Source organism: Oryctolagus cuniculus, chromosome 7 (genome assembly GCF_964237555.1).
Source record: "Oryctolagus cuniculus chromosome 7, mOryCun1.1, whole genome shotgun sequence".
NCBI lineage: Eukaryota > Metazoa > Chordata > Mammalia > Lagomorpha > Leporidae > Oryctolagus > Oryctolagus cuniculus.
In genome coordinates, this window is record NC_091438.1 from 298,601 (window position 1) to 324,521 (window position 25,921).

Sequence of the window (25,921 nt, forward strand, 5' to 3'; positions counted from 1 at the left end):
CATGTTGAAAAATGTGTTTCTCTTCTTGTCTCATTGGAGTCAGCCTAACTGGATTCTTTAGCTGTCTTTTCTTCCTGGGGCATCTCAGTTTCTGGGAAGCTTGCTTCTGAATTTTGAAAAGCAAGAACTTTTGGTGTGGACCATCACTCTTTCAGCTAGGGTTGGCTTTTGCTGGTTCAGAGCTTGCACTCTTGTCCAAACTCTTTTCTTCCTCAAACTGCCAGCTGCCTCCATGAAAAAAGGAAAAAATAGCAGCATCCTAAGTTCATTTTCTTATTCATTCCATGATGCTATGTTATCTCTTTGTCCTAATGTAGTAAGTAGCTGATCTAATAATCTAACAAATTTTAATTGGCTAACACAAATGTGTTAGAGGAAAACCTGACCTTTTTTTTTTTTAATAGGGAACTCTATGCTGTCTGTCTTGATCCAACTCCTTGGTGACCTTAGCCATGAGAATTTTAATCTACAGGCTCTGGGAAGACACAAAACTCATGAAGTGTGGGATTGCTCTTGTCTTTTTTTTTTTTTTTTTTTTAGTGCCTGTTTGTTGAAGGACGTAACAGTGACTGTTGAATGACAGAGTGGCTGTTTTTGGAGGTAGAAGCACACAAGTGTCCGAAAAACAGCATCTAAACAGGAGATGAAGTGATTTGCTCTTCACATTAGTTGGCAGGTGCATTCTTTTTCAGAGAGTGAAGATGATACAGAATCCAAGTTAGAGAGGGCAGTTTGTAGGGAGGGAGGTGCTGTTGGGAAAATGAGCTTAGGGTGAAGCCTTTCTAATAGTGTTCTCACAAGCAAGCCTTTCTAATAGTGTTCTCACAAGCATGCATCCAATAAAAGCAATTTGAGAGATAAAATTTAGCCATTCCTTAGCATTATATATATGACAGTGTCATTGACCCTGTTATCATAAACGGCTATGATTTTTCAGGGTGCTGTATAATAGTTGTTTATGCTCTAGGGAAAATGAGAAGACTTGGTATATGTACTTTAGAAAATAAAATATTGGCAATCTATCACAGATTACCATTTTTATTATAAAATTTTAAAATTTAAAAGCCATGTTTCTTTCCACCGTGACTATTATGGACATGCATTGGTTGTTCAATAAGTGTTTGTTGAACCCAATAATAAGCAATTGAACAGATGAGTAAAAGCCTATTGATGAATTTCTTGAGAAAAAATAAATCAAGGATTGGATTAAGATGGAGGAATAGAGGGAGCTTACTGTTGTAGAAGATAGTATGAAAAAAGTGGAGAGAGTACAGTCTCAAGGAAGAGTTAGGGAAAAAATGGCAGAGGAAACTCCACACAAATTAGAGGGACACTGTGGACCATGTGCAGGGTGTGGACATGCACAACTCAGAAACCCAGCAGCCAAGAACCTCAGCAGCATCTCAGGAAGTGAGACCAGACTGGAGCAACCCAAGCCACTGGTGATAAAGTTGCAGAAAGATCCTGGTGGGAATCCAGCTAGGAGCCCTAGGTAGGACAGTGTACCTGCCATGTTTCTCTCTCCCTGACCACCCTGAAACTGGCATTCTGTAACAAGCTGATAGAGAGCAGGCATCATTTTGGACATATGTAATAGATGCACCAGTGTCTGCACACCCAGCAAACAGCAGAGCAGAGAAACTTGAATTTGGTGGGGAGAACTGATGGGGGGCTGGGTGCTCATGACTGTGGGAGGCTTGTGTGCTGGGACTGTGAGAACACTGATGCTGTGTGGGAGGGCTCAGGGTGTGGCTGGGACTTTGGGCAGTCACTGTGGGAAGTTGCATGTACTCAGGGCTCGCTGATTTTCTGGTGAGGATCACTGCATATCAGTCTCCCACATATGTGCCAGGGGTCAGAATATGTGTGGAGTCCACTGCTGCTTTCCCAGGAGCATTACTATAACTGGTTTGGAAGTATAGCAGCCAGAATTCAAATCAGCACTCATATAGAATCCCAGTATTGTAGGAGATGGCTCTAACCCATTATTAAACAACAGCTCCCTCTCCTGTCTTCTGTGGTGAACTATTTCTAACATGCTTACTATTTTAGAATTAAGTGTTGTTTTGTTGGCATCTTATGTATTGCACTATAAAATTTAATTTATCAGGTACATTTTTCCTTTTTCTTTTTTTAAAAAAGATTTATTTATTTACTTGAAAGTCAGAGTTACACAGAGCCAGAAGGAGAGGCAGAGAGAGATAGATCTTTCAACTGCTAATTCACTGCCCAGTTGGCTGCAATGGCCAGAACTGTGCCTATCCAAAGCCAGGAGCCAAGCATTTCCTCCAGATCTCCAATGAGGGTGCAGGGGCCCAAGGATTTGGGCCATCTACTATTGTTTTCCCAGGCTGTAGCAGAGAGCTGAATCAGAAGTTGAGTAACTGCTACTCAAACTGGTGCATATATGTGATGCTGGTACTCTAGACAGAAGCTTTACCCACTATGCCACAGAGCTGGTCTCATAGTATATTTTTCAAGGATTTTTTTTTTGCTTTGACTTTCATTCTTTAAACAGCATTTTTTTTTAACTTTTATTTAATGAATATCGATTTCCAAAGTACAGCTTATGGACTACATTTGCTTCCCCCACCCCCACCCCCGATGACTTCCCTCCCACCCGCAACCCTCCCCTTTCCCACTCTCTTTCCCATTCATATCAAGATTCATTTTCAATTTTCTATATATACAGAAGATCAGTTTAGTATACATTAAGTAAAGATTTCAACAGTTTGCACCCACATAGAAACACAAAGTGAAATATACTGTTTGAGTACTCATTATAGCATTAAATCTCAATGTACAGCACATTAAGGACAGAGATCCTACATGAGGAGTAAGTTCACAGTGACTCCTGTTGTTGACTTTACAAATTTGCACTCCTGTTTATGGCATCAGTAATCTCCCTATGCTCCAGTCATGAGTTTCCAAGGCTATGGAAGCCTTTTGAGTTCTCCGACTCTTATCTTATTTAGACAGTCATAGTCAAAGTGGAGGTTCTCTCCTCCCTTCAGAGAAAGGTACCTCCTTCTTTGAAGACCTTTTTTTTCCACTGGGATCTCACTCACAGAGATCTTTCATTTAGTTTTTTTTTTTTTTTTTTTTTTGCCAGAGTGTCTTGGCTTTCCATGCCTGAAATACTCTCACGGGCTTTTCAGCCGGATCCACATGCCTTAAGGGCTGATTCTGAGGCCAGAGTGCTGTTAAACAGCATTTTGAAAAGAATTTTTTGGGGCCATGCTGTGGCATAGTGGGTAAAGCTGCTGCCTGCAGTGCCGGCATTCCATATGGGTATGACTTTGAGTCCTGGCTGCTCCACTTCTGATCAAGCTCACTGCTATAGCCAGGGAAAGCAGTAGAAGATGGCCCAAGTGCTTGGATTCCTGCACCCACATGGGAAATTCAGAAGAATCTATTGGCTCCTGACTTCAGATCAGCCCAGCTCTGGTCATTGTGGCCATCTGGGGAGTGAACCAGCAGATGGATGATCTCTCTCTCTGCATCTGCCACTCTGTAATTCTGCCTTTCAAATAAATAAATAAGTCTTGAAGAAAAGAAGTTTTAGACTTTGATTAAGTGTAAATTATCCCTGTACTCAATTATAGATTTTAATTTTTTCTTGTATCTAGGAAATCTTTGCCTAACTTAAAGTAAAAAAAAAATTTCTTCTATGATTTTTTTTCCTGGAAGTATTGTAGTTTCCAGTACTACAGTTAGATCTGTGGCATATTTTCAATTTTGTAAATAGAAGCTATTTTATTGGAAATTAGTATCTCATTGTGCTAACACCAAGTGTTGAAAATGCTATACTTTCTCCCCTGCACTGCAATAGTGCCTATGTAGAAAACCTGTTCACTGTGTTTGGATCTTCTCTGGAACCTCTTTTGTGTTCCAGTCATCTGGCTTTCTGTATGACAACAGCACACTTTAGGTTAGTATAAATTTATAACACTTAAAAATCATCCCTTTGATTTTATTATTTTTTCAGAGTTATTTTGGCTATCCTAGATTCTTTGCATTTTCATATGCACTTATATCAGCTTGTTACTTTAAAAATAACCAGGTTGCTAAATGAAAGATCTCTGTGAGTGAGATCCCAGCAGAAAGAATGGGCCATCAAAGGAGATACCATTCTCTGAAGGGAGGAGAGAACTTCCACTATGATTATGGCCTTATCTAAATAAGATCAGAATTTGTGAACTCAAGAGGCTTCCATAGCCTTGGCAGCTGGAGATAAGAGCCTTGGGTGATTACTGACATCATAAATAAGACTGTCAATTGTTAAATCAACAATGGGAATCACTGTGCACCTGCTTCCCATGTAGGATCTCTGTCCTCAATGTGTTGTACTATGTGAATTAATGGTAAAACTACTACTCAGGCTGGCGCCATGGCTCACTGGGCTGATCCTCTGCCTGTGGCACCAGCACACTGGGTTCTAGTCCCAGTTGGGGTGCCGGTGCTGTCCCAGTTGCTCCTCTTCCAGTCCAGGTCTCTGCTGTGGCCCAGGAAGGCAGTGGAGGATGCCCAAGTGCTTGGGCCCTGCACCCACATGGGAGACCAGGAGGAAGTACATGGCTCCTGGCTTTGGATTGCAGCAGTGGACTGGCTGTAATGGTCATTTAGGGGGTGAACCAATGGAAAGAAGTCCTTTCTCTGTCTCTCTCTCTCTCACTGTCTAACTCTGCCTGTCCCCCCCCCCCAAAAAAAAATCAGGCAGACTTTATCTTTTTGTTTTTTTTTTAAAGATTTTATTTATTTATTTGACAGGTAGAGTTACAGAGAAAAAGAGAGACAGAGAGAAAGATCTTCCATCTGCTGGTCACTCCCCAAATGGCCAGAACTGGGCCAATCCAAAGCCAGGAGCTTCATTCCGAGTCTCCCACCTGGGTGCAGGGGCCCAAGGACTTGGGCCATCTTCTACTGCTTTCCCAGGCCAAAGGAGAGAGCTGGATGAAAAGTGCAGCAGCAGGGACTCAAACTGGTGCCCACATGGAATTATGGCACTGTAGGCAGAGGCTTAGGCCACTACACCACAGTGCCAGGTCCCAGACTTTATCTTGAAACTTAACTTTACTCTGACTGAAGTTATCCCATCTCACAGATATTCATCTGCATGTTCAGGCTGTTGAAACAGGATGTGGTATAAAATGCTAATGGACCACATGATTTGTGAGCTCATTTCCTTTAGCAATAAAATTTTTCATATGATATGTTATGCCCACTTAGATTGTCCCCAAAGACCACCAAGGAGCCTATACTGTTGTAAAACACATGAGTTTTATTGCAGGTCTGGGCTTGGGCGATCAACTGTCATTGATGCCACGGGTCTGGTTGAAAGCCCCAACTTCAGTGAATGGGGTTTTTATAGGGTTTTCAGAGACAATCTATGCATTCTAGCACCATTCAGCAAATCATCTCTTCCATGGGAAATTCAAAGAACATCTCTTAAAATTGATTAGTGCATCCAGCAGCAGGAATGGACCTATTAAAAGTGGTGGGATGGCTTCGGGGTTGATGCCTTTTAAAATGATTGGCTAAAGTATAGGGTCTGAGCCACTAGGGTATATGTGCCAAACTGCAGGATCTCAGGATATAATCAGTTACCTTAAGTGCCTGAAAAGACACCTGAAACTTTAGGTATCTCCCTGCTATCTGATGATTGGCTGTTGCTAGGTGGGGCTTATTGCAAGGGGAGTTCATTTATTTTTTCTTTCATGAGCTTCAGGGTTCAGGGCTCGGTCAGGCCCGAGTTACAAGATGGAGGCCTATTCTAAAATAGCTGTGCCTTGATCCAGGCTCAGGTCTCTCAGAGATACAACACAGTTTACTCATACATTCACCTATTGAAGAATATCCTGTTTCAAAATTTAGTTTGATTTTTATATTACTGCTCATGTGGAAATTTGATTTCTTCAATCATTGCAGTTGGATAATGTTTGCATTTTGGATTAGTCCGGATGTATTCTTCCTCTTTGTCTTTTGAAAAGTGTGTAGAATTACATTAGTTTTTCCCACTTTTTCTCCAGTTTTATTGACGTCTTCATCCTGTCACAATGAAATTGATTATGAAAACAGGCTGGTGTTCAGACATCAGGACAGACAAGTGCTTTGGGGAGCTTGGCTCAGGGGCAGTGGTGTGGCTTCTTTATGTTGACACTATCCTTGCTGACAGAGGCCATGCCGTAAACTGAGCAGTGCTGTGGGGCCTGCTTCACCATATCTGAGATTAATTTTAGGCAGCCAACGCATGAGCCAAAATTTGCAAGGAGCTAAGGCCTCACAGCCAGCATGATTCACGTAGTAACCAGTCCTGAAGTGAGCAATCCTCTGCCTGCAACAGGAAGTCCACCAGAGGCACACTCACTGTCCTCTGTGAGACATGGGGAACTCCTGGCCACACTGCCATGGGTCCTTGCCCCTTGTAGAGACTCCAGCTCCAGGCTCCACCTGTCACTGTGGGTCTGTCCTTGTTCTCTGCAGTGATGCTGGCAACCCAGTTTCCTGTAACAGAGAATGGGGAGCCATGCCAGGGTCATGCTGAAGTCAAGGTGGTCAAAGTCAGAGGGGCCTGTGGGTCCATACAGAAGGTGCTGCAGATCCTCAGGCTAAGTTTTACTGATTTTCAAGTGCAAATGATCTATGGCCTGACCAGAATCACTCCATTTTGTCCCTGATTGTCCTCTATTTTTTTTCTAACCAGTCCCACAACTGCTAGCTACTCAAAACTAATCTTCTGAGAGGTTTTTTGTAAGTTTATTTACATTAAGTACTGGGAAACTTGTTAATATCCCCAAGATAAGCATAATGTTGCTTGCTCTAGCTCCTGTAACAAATGCTTGGCTTTGTAATTAACTTCAACAAGATATGGTTTTGGCCTTTAGAAGCTTAACTTTGAGCTCCTTCAGGGCAGTATGATTTGGAGAGCACACGCCCCTGTGCAGCCACTGGCTTTTAGAAATAAAAGACTCCATAATTAGGCCCTGAGACTTCAGCACTTATTAATATTTCTGAAATTAATAATCTGTGTGGGTTCTTGCCATGAATTCAGAGACAAATTCTGAATACTGGCTCAAATAGACCAGATGATAAGCTGAGTTTTTAAGCTTTTATTCAGTGAGAGAAACACATAGGAGAGTGAGGGCTCTATCTAAAGGAGAAAGTTTGGAAATTAAGTAGGGGCCATACCAAGCAGGGAGCAGGCCAAGAGCTGTGGACTTGTCCTGTGAGGCCCACACCATCGGGGAGGGTGAGGCAATGGTGTTCTTCCACAGGAAGCACCAGGGACAGGCTTCAGTGAACATGTCCACCTTTATTAATGACCATGTACACTTTCAAAGGGCAGGCAGAAGGGGCATAACTAATTCAGGGCAACCCTAACTCTATAGGATAGAACCAACACTGGCACCAATATGCATCTCCAATTAGCTTGAAGGTCTCATAGTTAGGGTAGCTTTCCAGGTGGGCCTGAAGCACCCCCAGCAACAGTTTACCTAATTGGCAGAAGGTGGGGGTGGGAGAAAATGTGCCTGAGGCTCCCACCTCCCACCATCAGTCAGGCTAGCCACATGGGCTAGGCAGAAAGTCTCACAGGATCACCCACATCTCCCCCCTTTGTTTTAGGGCAAGTGTGACTCTGCTTAGTGTGGCAGGGCAACAAGCCGCAGCCCACAATAAGCTTTAAATTAAATTGAATAATGCCTAGCACAGGGATTAAGGGCAGGGAGGAAAAGAAGGGCAAAGGGAAAAAGGCCAGGCCCACCATGTTTCAGGCCTTTGTAATTGGCAGGCGATGCACAGGTATGGGAAAGCAGGGGCATGAGATCACACAGGGGCTAGGGACAGTGTGATGAAGGCGTAGCCTTCCAGTTCTCAAGTCTAATGATATATGACTTCCTGCATCATCCCCCTTCAGAGACTCCATTCCCTTAATCCTAGGGATGTTGAAGGGTGTAGAATCACCACATCTTGTATAGCTGCTTCCTGTTTATGAGGGATGTAGTTCAGGGCCTGCCTGTCCTCAGTCTGGAAGTCTTTGCCTATCTCATCTAACAAATTCTCTTTGTGAGCTGGAGCAATCTTGGTCACCACCAATGTCTGTGTCCCCTGCATGGTCAGTGACTCCCAGAAGTTGTTGAGTTCTGGAACATATAAGTTTGTAAATTCATATGAGCAAAACTGGAACATGACCAATTGTAAGTGGAGTACCCCTTTAAGATGAAAAGACCACATCCTACAGACTCCCAGATAGTGGATGGTGATACATTATAAACCCATTTAACTTGAGTATAGAGAATTATATTAGAAGAACACAATAGGAGTTTTATTGTTAATAACAGAGAGAATCAAAGAGGCAGGTACACCATGCTTGCCTTCAGGTGCAGCACTCTTGATGTGAGGAAAGCAAAGGCTTTACTTTCCTTTTTGCTTAAGATCTCTGGCTTACAGGAATAATCAGGCATGTCTTTTGAGTACACCTGTGAGGACTTGAGAGGTAGACATTAATCCTAATTTTACTGAGGTAGTCATGTTCAGTAGCACCTGGTAAGGTCCCTTCCATTTAAGCTGCAGCCCATCTGAAGAGGATCTTTCTATGAATGGCTTGTTCAGGGAAAGGTGCTGAAGTTGGTTTGTAGAGGGTCAGCTTTCAGAGACTGGGTCCAGGGTTTGGCATTTCAGGTTGCTATCCACACAGGCTGCAGAGTGATCTCTGGAAAGCACAAGCAAAACCTTTGCCCATCATTATGAGGGGATCAGGCCCCTTCCATTGTTGGGTGGTTGGGTCCCTCCATCAAACCAGAGGCAATTGGGTTGCACCTGTGAAAGGTCTCCAGTGTCTCACTGCTGGTGGCTCTCCAGGGGGTGAGACCTGTAAGAACTTTACGGTGAAAGGAGCAAAGTTAACACACTCATAGTGGGGGTACCATACTCTCCCCTCTGTTTTTTAAGCATAATCTTAAGGTCCTGCATGGGAAGTTAATGCACAGTGACTCCTATGGTCATTGCATTCATGAAGTTTCTCCCTGATGTGAATTCTGTGGTGTGATATGAGCTATGATTTATAACATATGATTTATAAAGGCTTTTCCACACTTATTAGATTAATAAGGTTTCTGCCCTGTGTGAATTGTTTTGATGTGAGTATAATTTATAGAAAAAGGCTTTTCCATGGTCATTACATTTATGAGGTTTCTCCCCTATGTGAATACGCTGGTGTATGATGAGTTGTGACTTTTGTCCAAAGGCTTTTCCACAGTCATTACATTTATGAGGTTTCTCTCCTGTGTGAATTCGCTGATGTTTCCTGAGAACTGACTTTTGTCCAAAGGCTTTTCCACAGTCATTACATTTATGAGGTTTCTCCCCTGTGTGAATTCGCTGGTGTATGAGGAGGGCTGACTTGTGTCCAAAGGCTTTTCCACAGTCATTACATTTATGAGGTTTCTCCCCTGTATGAATTCGCTGATGTATCATGAGGTTTGACTTGTGTCCAAAGGCTTTTCCACAGTCATTACATTTATGAGGTTTCTCTCCTGTGTGAATTCGCTGGTGTATGAGGAGGGCTGACTTGTGTCCAAAGGCTTTTCCACAGTCATTACATTTATGAGGTTTCTCCCCTGTGTGAATTCGCTGGTGTACAATGAGGTCTGACTTTCGTCCAAAGGCTTTTCCACAGTCATTACATTTATGAGGTTTCTCCCCTGTGTGAATTCGCTGATGTTTCCTGAGAACTGACTTGTGTCCGAAGGCTTTTCCACAGTCATTACATTTATGAGGTTTCTCCCCTGTGTGAATTCGCTGGTGTATGAGGAGGGCTGACTTGTGTCCAAAGGCTTTTCCACAGTCATTACATTTATGAGGTTTCTCCCCAGTGTGAATTCGCTGATGTTTCCTGAGGCCTGCCTTGTGTCCAAAGGCTTTTCCACAGTCATTACATTTATGAGGTTTCTCCCCTGTGTGAATTTTCTGATGTATGATGAGTTGTGACTTTTGTCCAAAGGCTTTTCCACAGTCATTACATTTATGAGGTTTCTCCCCTGTGTGAATTTGCTGATGTATTATGAGTTGTGACTTTTGTCCAAAGGCTTTTCCACAGTCATTACATTTATGAGGTTTCTCCCCTGTGTGAATTCGCTGATGTATTATGAGTTGTGACTTTTGTCCAAAGGCTTTTCCACAGTCATTACATTTATGAGGTTTCTCCCCTGTGTGAATTCGCTGGTGTACAATGAGGTTTGACTTTCGTCCAAAGGCTTTTCCACAGTCATTACATTTATGAGGTTTCTCCCCTGTGTGAATTCGCTGATGTTTCCTGAGAACTGACTTGTGTCCGAAGGCTTTTCCACAGTCATTACATTTATGAGGTTTCTCCCCTGTGTGAATACGCTGGTGTATGAGTAGCTCTGACTTTTGTCCAAAGGCTTTTCCACAGTCATTACATTTATGAGGTTTCTCTCCTGTGTGAATTTGCTGGTGTATGATGAGGTTTGACTTTTGTCTAAAGGCTTTTCCACAGTCATTACATTTATGAGGTTTCTCCCCTGTGTGAATTCGCTGATGTATGAGGAGGGCTGACTTGTGTCCAAAGGCTTTTCCACAGTCATTACATTTATGAGGTTTCTCTCCTGTGTGAATTCGCTGGTGTATGATGAGGCTTGACTTGTGTCCAAAGGCTTTTCCACAGTCATTACATTTATGAGGTTTCTCCCCTGTATGAATTCGCTGATGTATCATGAGGTTTGACTTGTGTCCAAAGGCGTTTCCACAGTCATTGCATTTATGAGGTTTCTCCCCTGTGTGAATTTGCTGATGTTTCCTGAGGACTGAATTTTGTCCAAAGGCTTTTTCAAAGTCATTACATTCAGAAGGTGAATTAAAACTGAGTGATTTTCCACAAGGTTTACATGTGTAAAGTTTTTCCTTTGTATTTAGTCTCTGGTTTATTGCAAGATGTGACTGGTGAATGACAGGTTCAACATACATAATGTACTTATAAAATTTCTTTCTTGTGTGAGTTTGTTGATGCATATTGAGGCTAGAATTTTCATGGATAGCTTTTTCTATTTGCTTTGCTTTTCCAAAAGTGACAGTTGACTTATTACAGTTTTCTGCCATATGAACCCTCTCAGATTTACAGAACATCTTTCTTGTGAAGAGTTTTGCTTGTCCAGTGGGCCCAAATGGCTGCTTCATGATGTGAATATTATCAAGCTGATTAAGAGGCTCACAGAACTGGAGAGATTTTCCAGGTATCTTAGTGTTATCAAATTTCTCTCCAGCCTGTAGTTGATCAGGCCCACTGGGGGGATACACAGTGTGACATTTATTGCATTCCTCAGGCTTTAATCCTGAATAGATTCCCTTTTTAATAATCAGTGTTGGAACATGGCTTGAATTTAAACTAAGTGTTTTTCTTAATTCAATTCTCTTGAGAGCTGATGTCTTGTTATTTTTCATAAAATCCTGATTCAGATTTTTGTCCTGACTTTCCTGGTTGATCCTAATCAGGTCATCCCTTTTCATGACCACTGAAATGAGAAAAAAGCAATCATGTCACTGAATCACATGTAACTGTTTCTCCTGGCATACTCATGTAAAGGGAATGAAGTTACTTGTTATCCAAGTGGCATAAGATTTTCACAAAATCAGTATGAGGTACTTATTTGTGACCATTATGTTTTTCTCCTTAATACATTAATATACCATGAGGTTTCCCAATGTTCAAACATGATCCTTTTTACTATGGGAATTTGTTAAGGATGGTAGAATGACTTTTGTGCTGATGTGTGGGATGCCTGCATCTCAAAACAGTGTCGGTTTGAGCCCCGGCTACTCTGCTTTCAGTACAGCTCTCTGCCTATGTAAACTGGAAGGAAGCAGATAATGGTTCATGTGCCTGGGAACCTGTGAGAAACCAGGGAAGACTAGAGGGATTCTAGAGTTTTGGCTTCAGACTAGTTAGACCTAAGTGTTGCAGGCATCTGGGAAGTGAGCTAATAGAGGACCTCTTTCTCTCTCTCTCTCTTCTCTCACTATCACTCTGCCTTTCACAAAGATGAAATAACTATAAAATATTTTAAAGAATGGGCAAATATTTAATAAAAATATTTACCCACTACCTAGCAACCATTTTTTCCCCTGTGCTTTTTCTCCAGTTTATTTTTATAAAAATTGTGTGCTTTTTGCTTCTCTGATATCTCAACCATAAACATGAAAAAGTTTCACTGATCATTTACTTGCAGGTGGAGAAGAGTGAAATGTGCCTGTACTTTAAGCAGGACAACATTTAAGGAGTAGGATTTGAATCTATGAGTGTCTCATGCTCAGTCTTCCTAGGTAAACATCATTTGTGGGATTTTTCAAATGAAAAATGACTTTGTCTCTACTCTATGACAGCTTCCCCAAATTCCTAAGGACACCCAACACCTTCAGCTTCTCAGAAGTACAACAGGTACAGAAAATTCCCAATATACCACTTTAGTTAAACACTCCCAATCAGTTTGAAGAATTTGTTTCTGCAAATCGGGATGTGCTCATCTTCTTTGAAAAGTGTTTTATAACTCATTCTGAAATCATCAGTGCTGGTTACCTCCTCTAAATTCTTTCTAGAAACATTCCTGTGTGATAATTTGAATTTCAGGAGACTTTTGATAAGTTGCCTCCTATTTCCCTGAAAGCTTCATTTCCTATGCTTTTCTTATCTTTTTATTTGCTTATTTTCAATGATACTGAAAAATAAGAGAGAAATCATACTTCAAACTCCACCCTTAAAGAAATCTGAGTCACTCAACATAACCCCATGAGGCTACTTGACCTTGGGTCTCAAAATCTCATTATTTTCTTGGTGAGTCTAGGATCACTTATTTTCATGTTTTATGTAAGTTCATGCTTAGTTTATGATTTCCTTTTTTTCAAAGATTTACTTTATTTATTTGAAAGCTAGAATTATAGAGAGACAGAGAGAAGTCTTCCATCTGCTGGTTCACTCCCCATATGGGCACAATAACCAATGCTGGGCCAAAATGAAGTTAGGAGCCAGGAGTGTCTTTCTTGTCTCCCACATGGGTACAGGGGGCCAAAGACTTGGGCAACCTCTGCTCTTTTCTCAGGTGCATTAGCAGAGAGCTGGATTAGAAGAGGACTAGCTGGGACTTGAACTGGCACCAATATGCAAAGCTACTGTTGCAGGCTGGAGTTTTAACACACTGTACCACAGTGTCATTCCTAGCTTCATAATTTCTGATGTCACAGCACAGAGGCTTACTCATGACCATGTTTTATTTTTAAAGATTTATTTATTTATTTGAAAGTCAGAGTTACACAGAGAGAGGAGAGGCAAAGAGAGAGTAAGGTCTTCCAACCAATGGTTCACTCCCCAGTTGGCCACAATGGCCAGAACTGTGCTGATCTGAAGCCAGGAGCCAGGAGCTGCTTCTGGGTCTCCCTCTGGTGCAGAGGACCAAGGACTTGGACCATCTTCTACTGCTTTCCCAGGCCATAGCCGAGAGCTGGATTGGAAGTGGAGCAACTGGGACCCAAACTGGTGCCCATATGGGATGCTGGTGCTTCATGCTAGGGTGTTAATTCACTGTGCCACAGCGCCAGCCACATGACCATCTTTTAGCATTTACTTATTTGCTTACTTGAGAGTCAGAGAGACAGAATGAGAGATAAAGACAGACTGAAAAAGAGGTTTGCCAACTGTAGGCTCACTCCTCAAATGTTTCCAACAGACTATAATTTTCTTATTTATTTGAGAGGAACAGAGGAAAAAAAAGAAAGAGACTAAGAAAGAGAGAGTTCACATTTATTGATTCAGTCCTGAGCAAGTTCTATGCCTGGGCAAAATCATGAGTGGGAACGCAATCTGAGCAATGAGTTAGAAATAAGTTTCTGGGGGCTGGCATTGTGGCATAGCAGGTAAAGCCATGACCTGCAGTGCCAACATCACTTATGGGTACCAGTTTAAGTCCTAGGTGCTCCACTTCTGATCCAGCACTCTGCTATGGCCTGGGAAAGCAGTAGAAGATGGCCCAAGTACTTGGACCCCTGTACCCATATGGGAGACCTGGAAGAAGCTCCTGGCTCCTAGCTTCAGATCAGTACAGCCCCAGCCACGACAGCCAATTGGGAAGTGAACCAGTGGATGGAAGACCTCTCTTTCTCTCTCTGCCTCTCCTTCTTCTCTCTCTCTCTCTGACTTTCAAATAAATAAATAAATCTTTTAAAAAAAAAAAACAGAAACAGGCTGTGGTGGCTCAATAGGCTAATCCTCTGCCTGCGGCACTGGCACACCAGGTTCTAGTCCCAGTCGGGGTGCTGGATTTTGTCCCAGTGGCCCCTCTTCCAGGCCAGCTCTCTGCTGTGGCCCAGGAGTGCAGTGGAGGATGGCCCAGGTCCTTTGGCCCTGCACCCACATGGGAGACCAGGAGAAGCACCTGGCTCCTGGCTTTGGATCAGCATGGTGTGCCAGCCACAGCACACTGGCCATAGTGGCCATTGGAGGGTGAACCAACGGCAAAAGGAAGACCTTTCTCTCTGTCTCTCTCTCTCACTGTCCACTCTGCCTGTCAAAAAAAAAAAAAAAAAAAAAAAAAAAACCAAAAACAAACAGAAAAATTAATCCTAAAAAAAAAATAAGTTTCTGTATGTTGCCTAATTAACAAGCACTGAAGGAACTAATAAGTGCATGAAGGAAAAGGTATGAAAGTGTGGAGAAGGACAAGTTAGAATTGGGGGAATGTATCAAACCTAGATAAAAGCCTTAGTAACATCAGAAAATGACTGGATTTTTTTTTTTAATCAAAGGACATCTTCACTAAGAACAAAAATTAGAAAGATATTGGTATCTCTAAATGCCTGTGTCTGATGCACAAAACCAGCTGTCATCAGGAGTAAGGCTTGAGAAAAATTCATGGAAAGAACACCAGTCAACATCTGCACACTTTCTGCCTTGGCCTCCCTGTCTCTTATGTGCAGACTGACCTGAAAGGCTCAGATTCAAGCATTCATCCACGATCCATGGCTCTTCTCCTCGCTCCAATTTGAAGATCAAGTCAGGTTTGGTAATGCAGTGCCCTATTAATGGAAACAAAGTAAGACTTTGTAAAATCACTATCTTGGGTTATTTAAAGGACTACAGCTTGGTTCAGGAGCTATGCAACAAATGTTCCAATTTGAATCTTTTGTTAGATGGTAGATATTCGGATTATTCATGGACTCAAATTCTAATCCTGCCCAATATTAAACATTATAAAGTGTTTCCTTATTTGTCAAATAGCAAGAAAATGTTATCACTGGGCATGTGATGGGTGTCACTCACCCAAGGAGAACAGGCTGCTGTAGGTCTCCAGCATCACATCTCTGTACAGGATTTTCTGAGCATTGTTCATTTTCTGCCATTCTTCCCACGTAAAGTACACAGCCAGGTCTTCAAATGCTGTCATCACCTATAATAATACACTTCCAGTCAACATGTTAACTCTGTCACAAAACAAACACTGACAGTTGTGTATGGATATGAAGGAAAAAAGGAAGGATATGGTTTCACATTAGACTTGTTGAGTGTTTAGAAAGCTACACGGAGCATTCAACAGAGTCAAACCCATGATCTACAGGCTGTGAGACATGCCCAAGCTGGAGGGAAACAGGAGGTTCAAATCACAAAGGCCACATCTGTCAAGGGGAATTGCACAGCAGGCTAGAAGAGGGGCAATACTGACTCTTGACTGGGCAATGTTAAGGAGAAGTATGTAGAAGCATTGAGAAAAAAGGCAAGAAACCATCAGTGAAACTACGATGGGAATGAACAGAAAACAATTTCCAGGAAAACACCATGCATATCATTTCCAATATGTCAGAGAAAAAATATATTAAAAGACAGGGCAGACATTTAGCTTAGTGTTGTTTATGATGCCACCTCAGAGTGTCTATGATTTCCAATGCCAGCTCTAGTTTCTAGCTCCCAGATAATGCAAACCTGGGGAAGCAATGGTGATGTCACCAATGAAGGAGGCCTAGATTCCATTCCCCAATCCTGGCTTCAGTCCTGCCCCACCTGTTTGGTATGGTTATCTAGGAAGTGAATTAAAGTATCAAAGCTCTCTATCTCTCAGTCCATCAACTTTTTTCTCTATCAAGCTAATAAATATTTTTTTAAGTAAAAGAGAAAATACAGGTAAGACAAAGAATACAAATTAGCTTTTGCCCTTGTCTATGATTATTCTAGTGATAAACAATTGAAATAACATTATACCTAATTAAAGTGAAAGCAATGGAAATACTTTCCCAAAGCATTCAAATGATAAACATTTGAAATGACATTATACATAATTAAATGAAAGCAATGGAATTATTTGCCCAAAAAGAGAACCTGGGAATGTCTGCAGTACAATCTGCATTTGTGACTCACTGAGAAAAATGCTTAGAGATTCATTTCAGAACCTGCAATAGTCACCAGAATTGTGATCCAGCAGGCTAAGCCTCCACCATCAATGCTGGCATCCCATGTAAACAGAAGACTTGAGTCCTTGCTGCTCCAATTCCAATCTAGTTCCCTACTAATGTGATTGAAAGAGCAGTGAAAATGGCCTGAGTATTTGGACCCTTCCACCAATGTGGGAGACCCATGGAGTCCCAGGCTCCTGGCTTTGGCCTGGCCCAGTCCCAGCCATTGTGGGTATTTGGGGAATGAACACTAGAAAGAAGATATATCCTTTTGTCTCCCTGTCTCTCCCAATCTCTGCAAGTCCACCTTTCAAATAAATAATCTTAAAAAAATAAATGAGCCTCCAGTAGACTCTTTTCTCCACACATTCCTTATCCTATTCCAGAATCCAATTCAGCTTCTCAAAGGTATTAAGGACTCCATTACTCTAACAATTCGAAAACAAACTTAACTGATTTGTGTTCCAGCACTAGGTAACTCTTCCTCTTGCAGAATGCTAAGTGTTTACTTCATAGGTAGCACTAAAACACTGTTCAGTACATCTTCTATGTGTAGAATGTTTCAGACATGACCCCAAAAATGTAGCACACTGTGCTTAGTTTCAACTCAATTCATGTAACAAATATATATTTTGCTATAGCAACAGAAAGACAAGAGACCAAACTGCATTATTATAGATGACAGTAATGTTTCATAATCATGCCAAATTCATAATTCATTTCTGTATATTCTGTGAGAACAAATTTTATGTTTATTTTTCTATTTTAAAATTTTGTAAAGATTTATTTATTTATTTGAAAGTCAGAGTTACACAGAGAGAGGAAAGGCAGAGAGAGAGAGAGAAGTCTTCCATCTGCTGGTTCCGTCCCCAGTTGGCTGCAATGGCTGGAACTGCACCAATCTGAAGCCAGGAACCAGAAGCTTCTTCTGGGTTTCCCACATGGGTTCAGGGACCCAAGGACCTGGGCCATCTTCCACTGCTTTCCCAGGCTATAGTAGAGAGCTGGAGCAGAAGTGGAGCAGCTGGGTCTCAAACTGGTGCACATATGGGATGTCGATGTTTTAGACCAGGGCATTAACTCACTTAGCCACAGAGCCAGCCCCATATTTTCCAATTTAATTAACTAGTATACTGGGACTGGCACTGTGGCTAGCAGGTAAAGCCACTGCCTTCAGTGCTGGCATCCCATATTGGTGCCAGTTCAAGTCCCAGTGGCTTCACTTCCAATCCAGCTCTCTGCTATGGCCTGGGGATTCAGTAGGAGATGGCCTAAGTCCTTGGGCCCCTGAACCCATGTGGGAGACCCAGAAGCAGCTCTTCACTTCTAGCTTTGGATCAGTGCAACTCTGGCCATGTGGCAAACTAGGGAGTGCACCAGCAGATGGAAGACTCTCTCTCTCTCCCCCTCTGCCTCTCTGTAACTCTTTCAAATAAATAAAAAAAATCTAAAAAAATTAAATAAACAAACTAGCATTAAACACCTAAAATGAGTACTGACAAGCTGGGGAATAATTTAAAAAAAAAAAACCACTTACAGGTGATATATTAATTTTCTTTCCTCTTAGAAACATGTGGAGGACCCAGAATCATACCAGGGAGAGAAGGTGAATGGCAGGAGTTCAAAGAAAACTCGGGAGGCCAACGCTGTGGCATAATGGGTAAAGCTGCTGCCTTCAGTGCCAGCATTCCATATGGGGTCTGGTTCAAGTCCTGCCTGCTCAACATACAATCTAGCTTTCTGCTATGTCCTGAGAAAGCAGTGGAACATGGTCCAAGTCCCTGGGCCACTGCACCTGCATGGGAGACCCAGAAGCTCTTGGGTCTTGGCTTTGGATTGGCTGAGCTCTGGCCTTTGCAGTAATTTGGAGGGTGAGCCAGCAGATAGAAGACTTTCTCTCCCTGCAATTCTTTCAATAAATAAATGAAATCTTAAAAAAAAAAAACCCTCTGGTTTCCTTCTGCACTGAACATTGGGGAAAAAAAGGATATAATAGAATGAATTAAGAATAATAAATACATTAACCAAGAAAACATCAGCTTCACTGTGGAGGAATAAACCTCTAAAAATAGAAATACATAGGAAAATGCACCCACCTGTATTAAGTGGCAAAGATTAAACAGAAGTTAGCATTGGTTTAACAAAAGCATTATCTACAAATTTTGTAAAATAATAATGTAAAAGGAAAAAGAAAAGTTGAGTATTCAAATGAATAATGTTATCAGAGATAAACCTTATGTTGTTATTAAAGTTTATACTAAAGAAAGTTAACAAATACACATAATGTATATTTAATGCAGTGCACTTTACCAGTAATGATTCCAAGTAGCACCTTTCCCTGTATTCATCCCTTCACAAAACCCTGGATTGGGGCTGGCACTGTGGCCTAGTGGTAAAACTGCCACCTGCAGACTGGCATCCCATATAGGCACTGGATTGATTCCCAGCTGCCCCACTTCTGATCCAGCTTTCTGCTATGGCCTGGGAAAGCAGTAGAAGATGGCCCAAGTCCTTGGGCCCCTGTACCCATGTGGAAGACCCAGAAGAATCTCCTGGATCGTGGCTTTGGATTGGCACAACTCTGGCCATTGCAGCCAACTGGGGAGTGAACCAGCAGATGGAAGAGCTCTCTATCTCTCTCTCTCTGCCTCTCCCTCTCTCTGTGTATAACTCTTTCTAATAAATAAATAAATCTTTATGAAAAAGACCATGAATTTCACCATTTCAATTGATTTACCCCATGAGATACCAGTAAATGTGATAGAAATAGACAATTTGTTAAAATATTTATTTATATGAAAGAGTTACACAAAGAGAGAAGGAGAGGCAGAGAAGAGAGAGAGAGAGAGAGAGGGAGAGAGAGAGAGAGAAGGAGGAATAAAGAGAGGCCTTTGAACTGCAGGTTCACTCCCCAGATGGCTGCAATGGCTGCAGCTGTGTAGATCCAAAGATATGAACCAGGAGCTTCTTTCAGGTCTCCCACAAGGGAGCAGGGGCCAAAGGACTTGGGCCATCTTCTACTGTTTTCCCAGGCTGTAGCAAAGAGCTGGGTCAGAAGTGGAGCAGCCGAGTCATGAACTGACACCCATATGAGATGCTGGCACTGCAGGCGGTGTCTTTACTTGCTATGTCACAGAACCAGCCCCAGAAATAGACAATTTGTAAAGTATTTGCCTTCTCAGATTTTCTTTTTCTGACAGTTATCTTCTGAAAAACCCTGGGGCCTGCCTGTTGAAGAGATAGTATGTAGGCTGGCGCCGTGGCTCACTAGGTTAATCCTCCGCCCGTGGCACTGGTATTCCAGGTGACAGTCTCAGTTGGGGTGCTGGTTCTGACCCAGTTGCTCCTATTCCAGTCCAGCTCTCGGCCATGGCCTGGGAAGGCAGTGGAGGATGGCTCAAGTTCTTGGGCCCTGCACCCACATGGGAGACCAGGAGGAAGTGCCTGTCTCCTAGCTTTGGATCAGCACAGCATGCTGACCATTGGGGCGTGAACCAATGGAAGGAAGACATTTCTCTCTGTCTCTCTCTCTCTCACTAACTCTGCCTGTCAAAAAAAGAAAAAAAGAGATAATACATAGCCAAGATTCACCACAAACCCCAGACACTTAAGTGAACCCTCAATCAGTTCCCCAAATGGCTGAACTCTCATTTCTGCTCCTGGACTGATCATAGGAACTGCCCAGCTGAGTACAGCCCATAACACAGAGTCAGAACTGCAAATCAGCTGGCTATTTGTTAAGCCATTGTGTTTTCTGATTTGTCCTACATCAAATGCTGATATATATCAGTAAGTATGGCAGAAAATTGAATTACATGCAAACTACAATGCATACAACTTCAAAATTTCATTTGGAAGTTCCCATAAAACAGGGCCAGCATTGTCACATAGCAAGTAAACCTGCCGTCTGCAATACAAGCACCCCATATGAGCACTGGTTCATGTTCTGGCTCTTCTGCTTTTGATCCAGCTTCCTGCTGATGGCCTGAGAAAAGCAATGGAAGATGATCCAAATACTTGGGCAAATGCTACCAATGTGGGAGATCCAGGTGAAGATCTTGGTTCCTGACCTCATTCTTTCCTGGCACTGCTCAATGCAGCCATCTGTGATGTGAACAAGCAGAAGGGAGATCTTTCTGGGTCTCTCCTCTATATACAATATTTTCAAATATTTTTTTTAAAAAACTTAGAAAAAAGCTCCTATAAACACAATCTTTGCCTATCAATTAGACCTTAGAAAAGCTGCTACTCAAAAAAAAAAAAAAAAAAAAAAAAAAGTCCTGGGATTCATAAAAATAAATTATCTGGAGACCATAAGGTTGTTCTTCACATTTCGGCTTATATATGGTCATTGTGTTCATTTGGTTTATATTTTAAGAAGCTTCTTATCATATGAAATCTAATTTAATATAATTTTGCTATCTCAGAAGGCAGGATAAAGGTTCACAGCAATTTTCTGTAGCTGCATGTATACTGCATGTTCTTCAGGAAGAAATTACTGAAAGGGGGAAAATTTTTATGATATGCTTTTTGTTTTTTTTTTTTTTAGAGATGTATTTATGTGAAAGTCAAATTTACGCAGAGAGAGAGAGAGAGAGATCTTCCATCTGATGGCTCACTCTGCAAATGGCTGCAATGGCCGGAGCTGCACCAACCAAAGCCAGGACCCAGGAGCTTCTTCCAGGTCTCCCACATGGGTGCAGGGACCCAAGGACTTGAGCCATCTTCTACTGCTTTCCCAGGCCATAGCAGAGAGCTGGATCAGAAGTGGAGCCGCCGAGTCTTGAACCCGTGCCAATATGAGATGTGGGCACTTCAGGCCAGAGCATTAACCTGCTGTGCCACAGCACCAGCCTCATGATATGCTTTTTGAAGTCATACACTCCAAACATAGCTTTAGTAGCAAAAGGGAAGACATGCTCATGAAAGTTTTCTAAAGCAGTACTATTTGAACTGGTGACAATTTCTGAAATGGATCTGAAAAATAAATGTTTTTTAATTAAGTGTGGCAAGATAGAGAACATTAGGCAGAAGTTAAGGTGCTGGCTATTTACAAATCATGTGACACTACACAAAGCACTTTTCTCCTGAAATACAATTTATTTCATCCTTTTTACCGAGATCCTGGCAAAACTTCCTTGAGCTACCAAGAAGGACTATTAGAATACAGGAGGCAGGAGTCCTCCAAGATGGTGGAATAGGAAGGGAGCAGACTGATAGTCCAGGAAAAGATAGTTTAATAAAAGTGGAGGCCGGCGCCGCGGCTCACTAGGCTAATCCTCCGCCTAGCGGCGCCGGCACACCGGGTTCTAGTCCCGGTCGGGGCACCGGATTATGTCCCGGTTGCCCCTCTTCCAGGCCAGCCCTCTGCTGTGGCCAGGGAGTGCAGTGGAGGATGGCCCAGGTGCTTGGGCCCTGCACCCCATGGGAGACCAGGAAAAGCACCTGGCTCCTGGCTCCTGCCATCGGATCAGCGCTGTGTGCCGGCCGCAGCGCGCCGGCCGCAGCGGCCATTGGAGGGGGAACCAACGGCAAAGGAAGACCTTTCTCTCTGTCTCTGTCTCTCATTGTCCACTCTGCCTGTCAAAAAAAAAATAAAAAAAAAAAAAAAAGTAAAAGTGGAGATACTGTAGTTTCAGGGAAGAGTTAGGGGGAAAAAACTGCAGAAGAAACTCTTCCAGAACTAGTGGGACATGGTGGACCTATGTGGAGGGCACGGGTGCCCATGGCTCGGGACCCCAGCTGCCGAGTCTACACGCCAGTGCTGGAAAGGGAGGTGAGACAAAACTTCAGTAGCCGAAGACACTGGCAGGGAAGTTGCAGGAAGAGCCTAGAGGGAATGAGCCTTAAGGCCCTATGGGGGAAAGTCCACTAGGCTAACTAAAAGAGATAAATAAAATAAATAAAATAAAATAAAATAAAATAAAATAAAATAAAATAAAAGGGACCAGTATGGACATGATTCTCTCTCTCCACTCACCTTACAAAGGTGAGCAAGACAAAGAGCAGGCACCATTTTGGACATATGTAAAAGCTGTACTACCTCAGGGCTATGCCCGCCCTCAGCCAAGCAGAAAAACCTGATTCTGGTGCGAGAAATAAAAGGAGGTTAGGACCTAGTGATGTGTGGGAGCTTATGAACTGTGACTGTGAAAAAAAAAAAAAAAACTGAGGGTGTGTGAGAGAACTCATGGAGCACCTGAGATGTGAGTACTCTTGGAAGACGCTGCAAACTTGGTAACTTGGCAACCTGGTGGAAGACTGCAGGCGAATCTGAGCTTACACTGAGGACTGCACAGATCCTTTGTGTGGTCCTTAGGACAGAGCAGATGAATATTATACCCACAGGGGCCAGAGCTCAGACACTGCCTGCCTTCAATTCCACTAGCTGTGTGGAATTACTTACCTTCTTAATAAAAAATAAAAATAAAAAACCAGAGAGAAGGAGAAAAAATTTAATATGCCTAACCTGGGTGTGTCACCCTTAACCCTGAAGAATCAAACAGAGCTCTCTTGCCACACCCATCACAAGCCTCTAAGGATCCATCAAAAGCAGACAGTCCACTTAATCGAGTCATAGTATAACAAGAAAAACCACAACAGCAAAAAAAAAAAAAAAAAAAGAAAAAAGAAAAAGAAAACCAAAGAATATCTCCATAATGCCAAGCAAGAAATGCAGAAACTGAGGAAACAAGAACAAGGAAGACATTATAATGCCCCCAAGTGAACAAGACACCCCAAGCCAAGATTATAAACGTGATGAGATAGAAGAAATGCAACATATGGATTTCCAAAAATATATGAAAAGAACACTTAGAAGTTCTCATAAACAAATTCTTGAACTACAGAAATCCTTACTGGACAGGGTAGAAAATCTCTCTCATGAAAATGAAATCTTAAGGAAAAATCAAAATTAAATGAAGCATTTAGTAGAACATGAAATTGTGATAGTGAAGAGAAATCAAAATGAAATGAAGAATTCAATAGATCAAATGACAAATGCATTTGAGAGCCTTAAAAAGAGAGACTATCAGACTTAGAAGACAGAGCACAGGAAAGCATACAGTCAAACCAAAGAAAAGAAGAGGAAATTAGAAATCTAAAAAATATTGTTGGGAATCTACAGGATACTATTAAAAAAGCCAACATTCAGGTTCTAGGAGTTCCTGAAGGCATGGAGAGAGAGAAAGGCCTTTTTAGTGAGATACTAGCAGAAAACTTCCTGAATTTGGAGAAGGACAGAAACATCCTAGTACAGGAAGCTCATAGAACCCCTAGTAAACATGACCAAAAGAGATTCTCGACATGACCCGTTGTAATCAAACTCACTACAGTGAAACATAAACAAAAGATTCTAAAATGTGCAAGAGAGAAACATCAGATTACTCTCAGAGGATCTCCAATTAGACTCACAGCTGACTTCTCATCAGAAACCCTACAGGTTAGGAGGGAATGGCAAGATATAGCCCAGGTACTAAGAGAGAAAAATTGCCAGCCCAGAATATTATATCCTGCTAAGCTCTCATTTGTGAATGAAGGTGAAATAAACACCTTTCATAGCAAACAGACATTAAAAGAATTTGTCACCACTCATCCAGCCCTGCAAAAGATGCTTAAAGATGTGTTACACACAGAAACACAGAAACACGGCCATAAATATGAAAAAAGGTAAAGGAAGAAAATATCCCAGTAAAAGATCACAGGAATTTCAAAGCATGTATTAGAAATATCTTTGGGAAAATGGCAGGGCAAAGTTACTACTTATCAATAGTCACATTGAATGTTAATGGACTCAAATCTCCAGTTAAAAGACACAGACTGGCCAAATGGATTAAGGAAAAAAACCCATCTATTTCCAGCCTACAAGAAACACATCTTTCCAACAAAGATGCATACAGACTGAAAGTAAAAGGTTGGAAAAATGTATTCCATGCCAACAGTAACCAAAAAAATAGCAGGTGTAGCCATATTAATATCAGACAAAATAAACTTTAACACAAAAACTGTTAAGAGAGACAAAGAGGGGCACTATATACTGATTAAGGGAACAATTCAACAGGAAGACGTAACTGTTATAAATGTATATGCACCTAATTACAGGGCACCGGTTTATTTAAAAGATATGTTAAGGGACTTAAAAGGGAGACATGGACTCCAATACAATAGTATTGAGGGACTTCAATACTCCACTCTCAGAAATAGATCAACCCAACAGAAGATCAACAAGGAAACAGCAGATTCAATTGACACTACAGCCCAAATGGATCTAACAGATATCTACAGAACTTTCAATCCTACACTTAAAGAATTTAAATTCTTCTCAACAGTGCATGGAACCTACCCTAGGACTGACCACATACTAGCCCATAAAGCAAGTCTCTGCAAATTTAAAAGAATTAGAATCATACAATGCAGCTTCTCAAACCAAAGTGGAATGAAGCAACTCAGGAATCCCTAGAGCATATGCAAACACATGGAGACTGAACAACATGCTCCTGAATGAACACTGGGTCATAGAAGAAATCAAAAGAGAAATCAAAAACTTTCTGGAAGTAAATGAGGATAACAACAAAACATATCAAACTTATGGGATACAGCAAAAGCAGTGTTAAGAGGAAAGGTTATAGCAATAGGTGCCTACATCAAGAAATTGGAAAAACACCAAATAAATGAGCTTTCAATTCATCTCAAGGATCTAGAAAAACTGTAAAAAACCAGACCCAAATCTAGTAGAAGAGAAATAATTAAAATCAGAGAAGAAATCAACAGGATTGAATCCAAAAAAAAAATAACAAAAGATCAGCCAAACAGAGCTGGTTTTTTTGAAAAATAAATAAAATTGACACCCCATTGGCCCAACTAACTAAAAAAAGAAAAGACCCAAATCAATAAAATCAGAGATGAAAAAGGAAACATAACAACAGACACCAAAGAAATAAAAAGAGTCATCGGAAACTACTACAAGGACTTGTATGCCAGCAAACAGGGAAAACTGTCAGAAATGGATAGATTCCTGGACACATGGAACCTACCTAAATTGAACCAGGAAGACATAGAAAACATACAGACCCATAACTGAGATAGAAATAAAGGCCCTCCCAAGAAAGAAAAGCCCAGGACTGAATGGATTCGCTGCTGAATTCTACCAGACATTTAAAGAAGAACTGACTCCAATTTTTCTCAAACTATTCAGAACAATTGAAGAGGGAATCCTTCCAAATTCTTTCTATGAAGCCAGCATCACTTTAATTCCTAAGCTGGAAAAAGATGCAGCACTGAAAGAACATTCAGACCAATATCCCTGATGAACATAGATGAAAAAAACCTCAATAAAATTCTGGCTAACTGAATGCAACAACGCATCAGAAAGATCATCCACCCAGACCAAGTGGGATTTATCCCTGGTATGCAGGGATGGTACAATGTTCACAAATCAATCAATGTGATAAACCACATTAACAAACTGCAGAAGAAA

The 25,921-nt window shown here is 41.7% G+C and overlaps 1 protein-coding gene across 1 annotated transcript in view; it reads right to left on the reverse strand.

The window, feature by feature from the left end:
- Window positions 1-4,730: 4,730 nt before the first annotated feature.
- The window catches only part of LOC138850456 (zinc finger protein 271-like), a 45,853-nt gene continuing 24,662 nt past the window's right edge, over window positions 4,731-25,921 (reverse strand). Inside the window, exons 2-4 of the mRNA XM_070077112.1 lie at window positions 15,323-15,449; window positions 14,986-15,078; window positions 4,731-11,528 (exon numbers count right to left, since the gene is read on the reverse strand). Of these exons, the coding sequence (XP_069933213.1) occupies window positions 9,097-11,528; window positions 14,986-15,078; window positions 15,323-15,449 (2,652 nt within the window). The 3' untranslated portion in view covers window positions 4,731-9,096. The remainder of the gene's footprint in view (window positions 11,529-14,985; window positions 15,079-15,322; window positions 15,450-25,921) is intronic.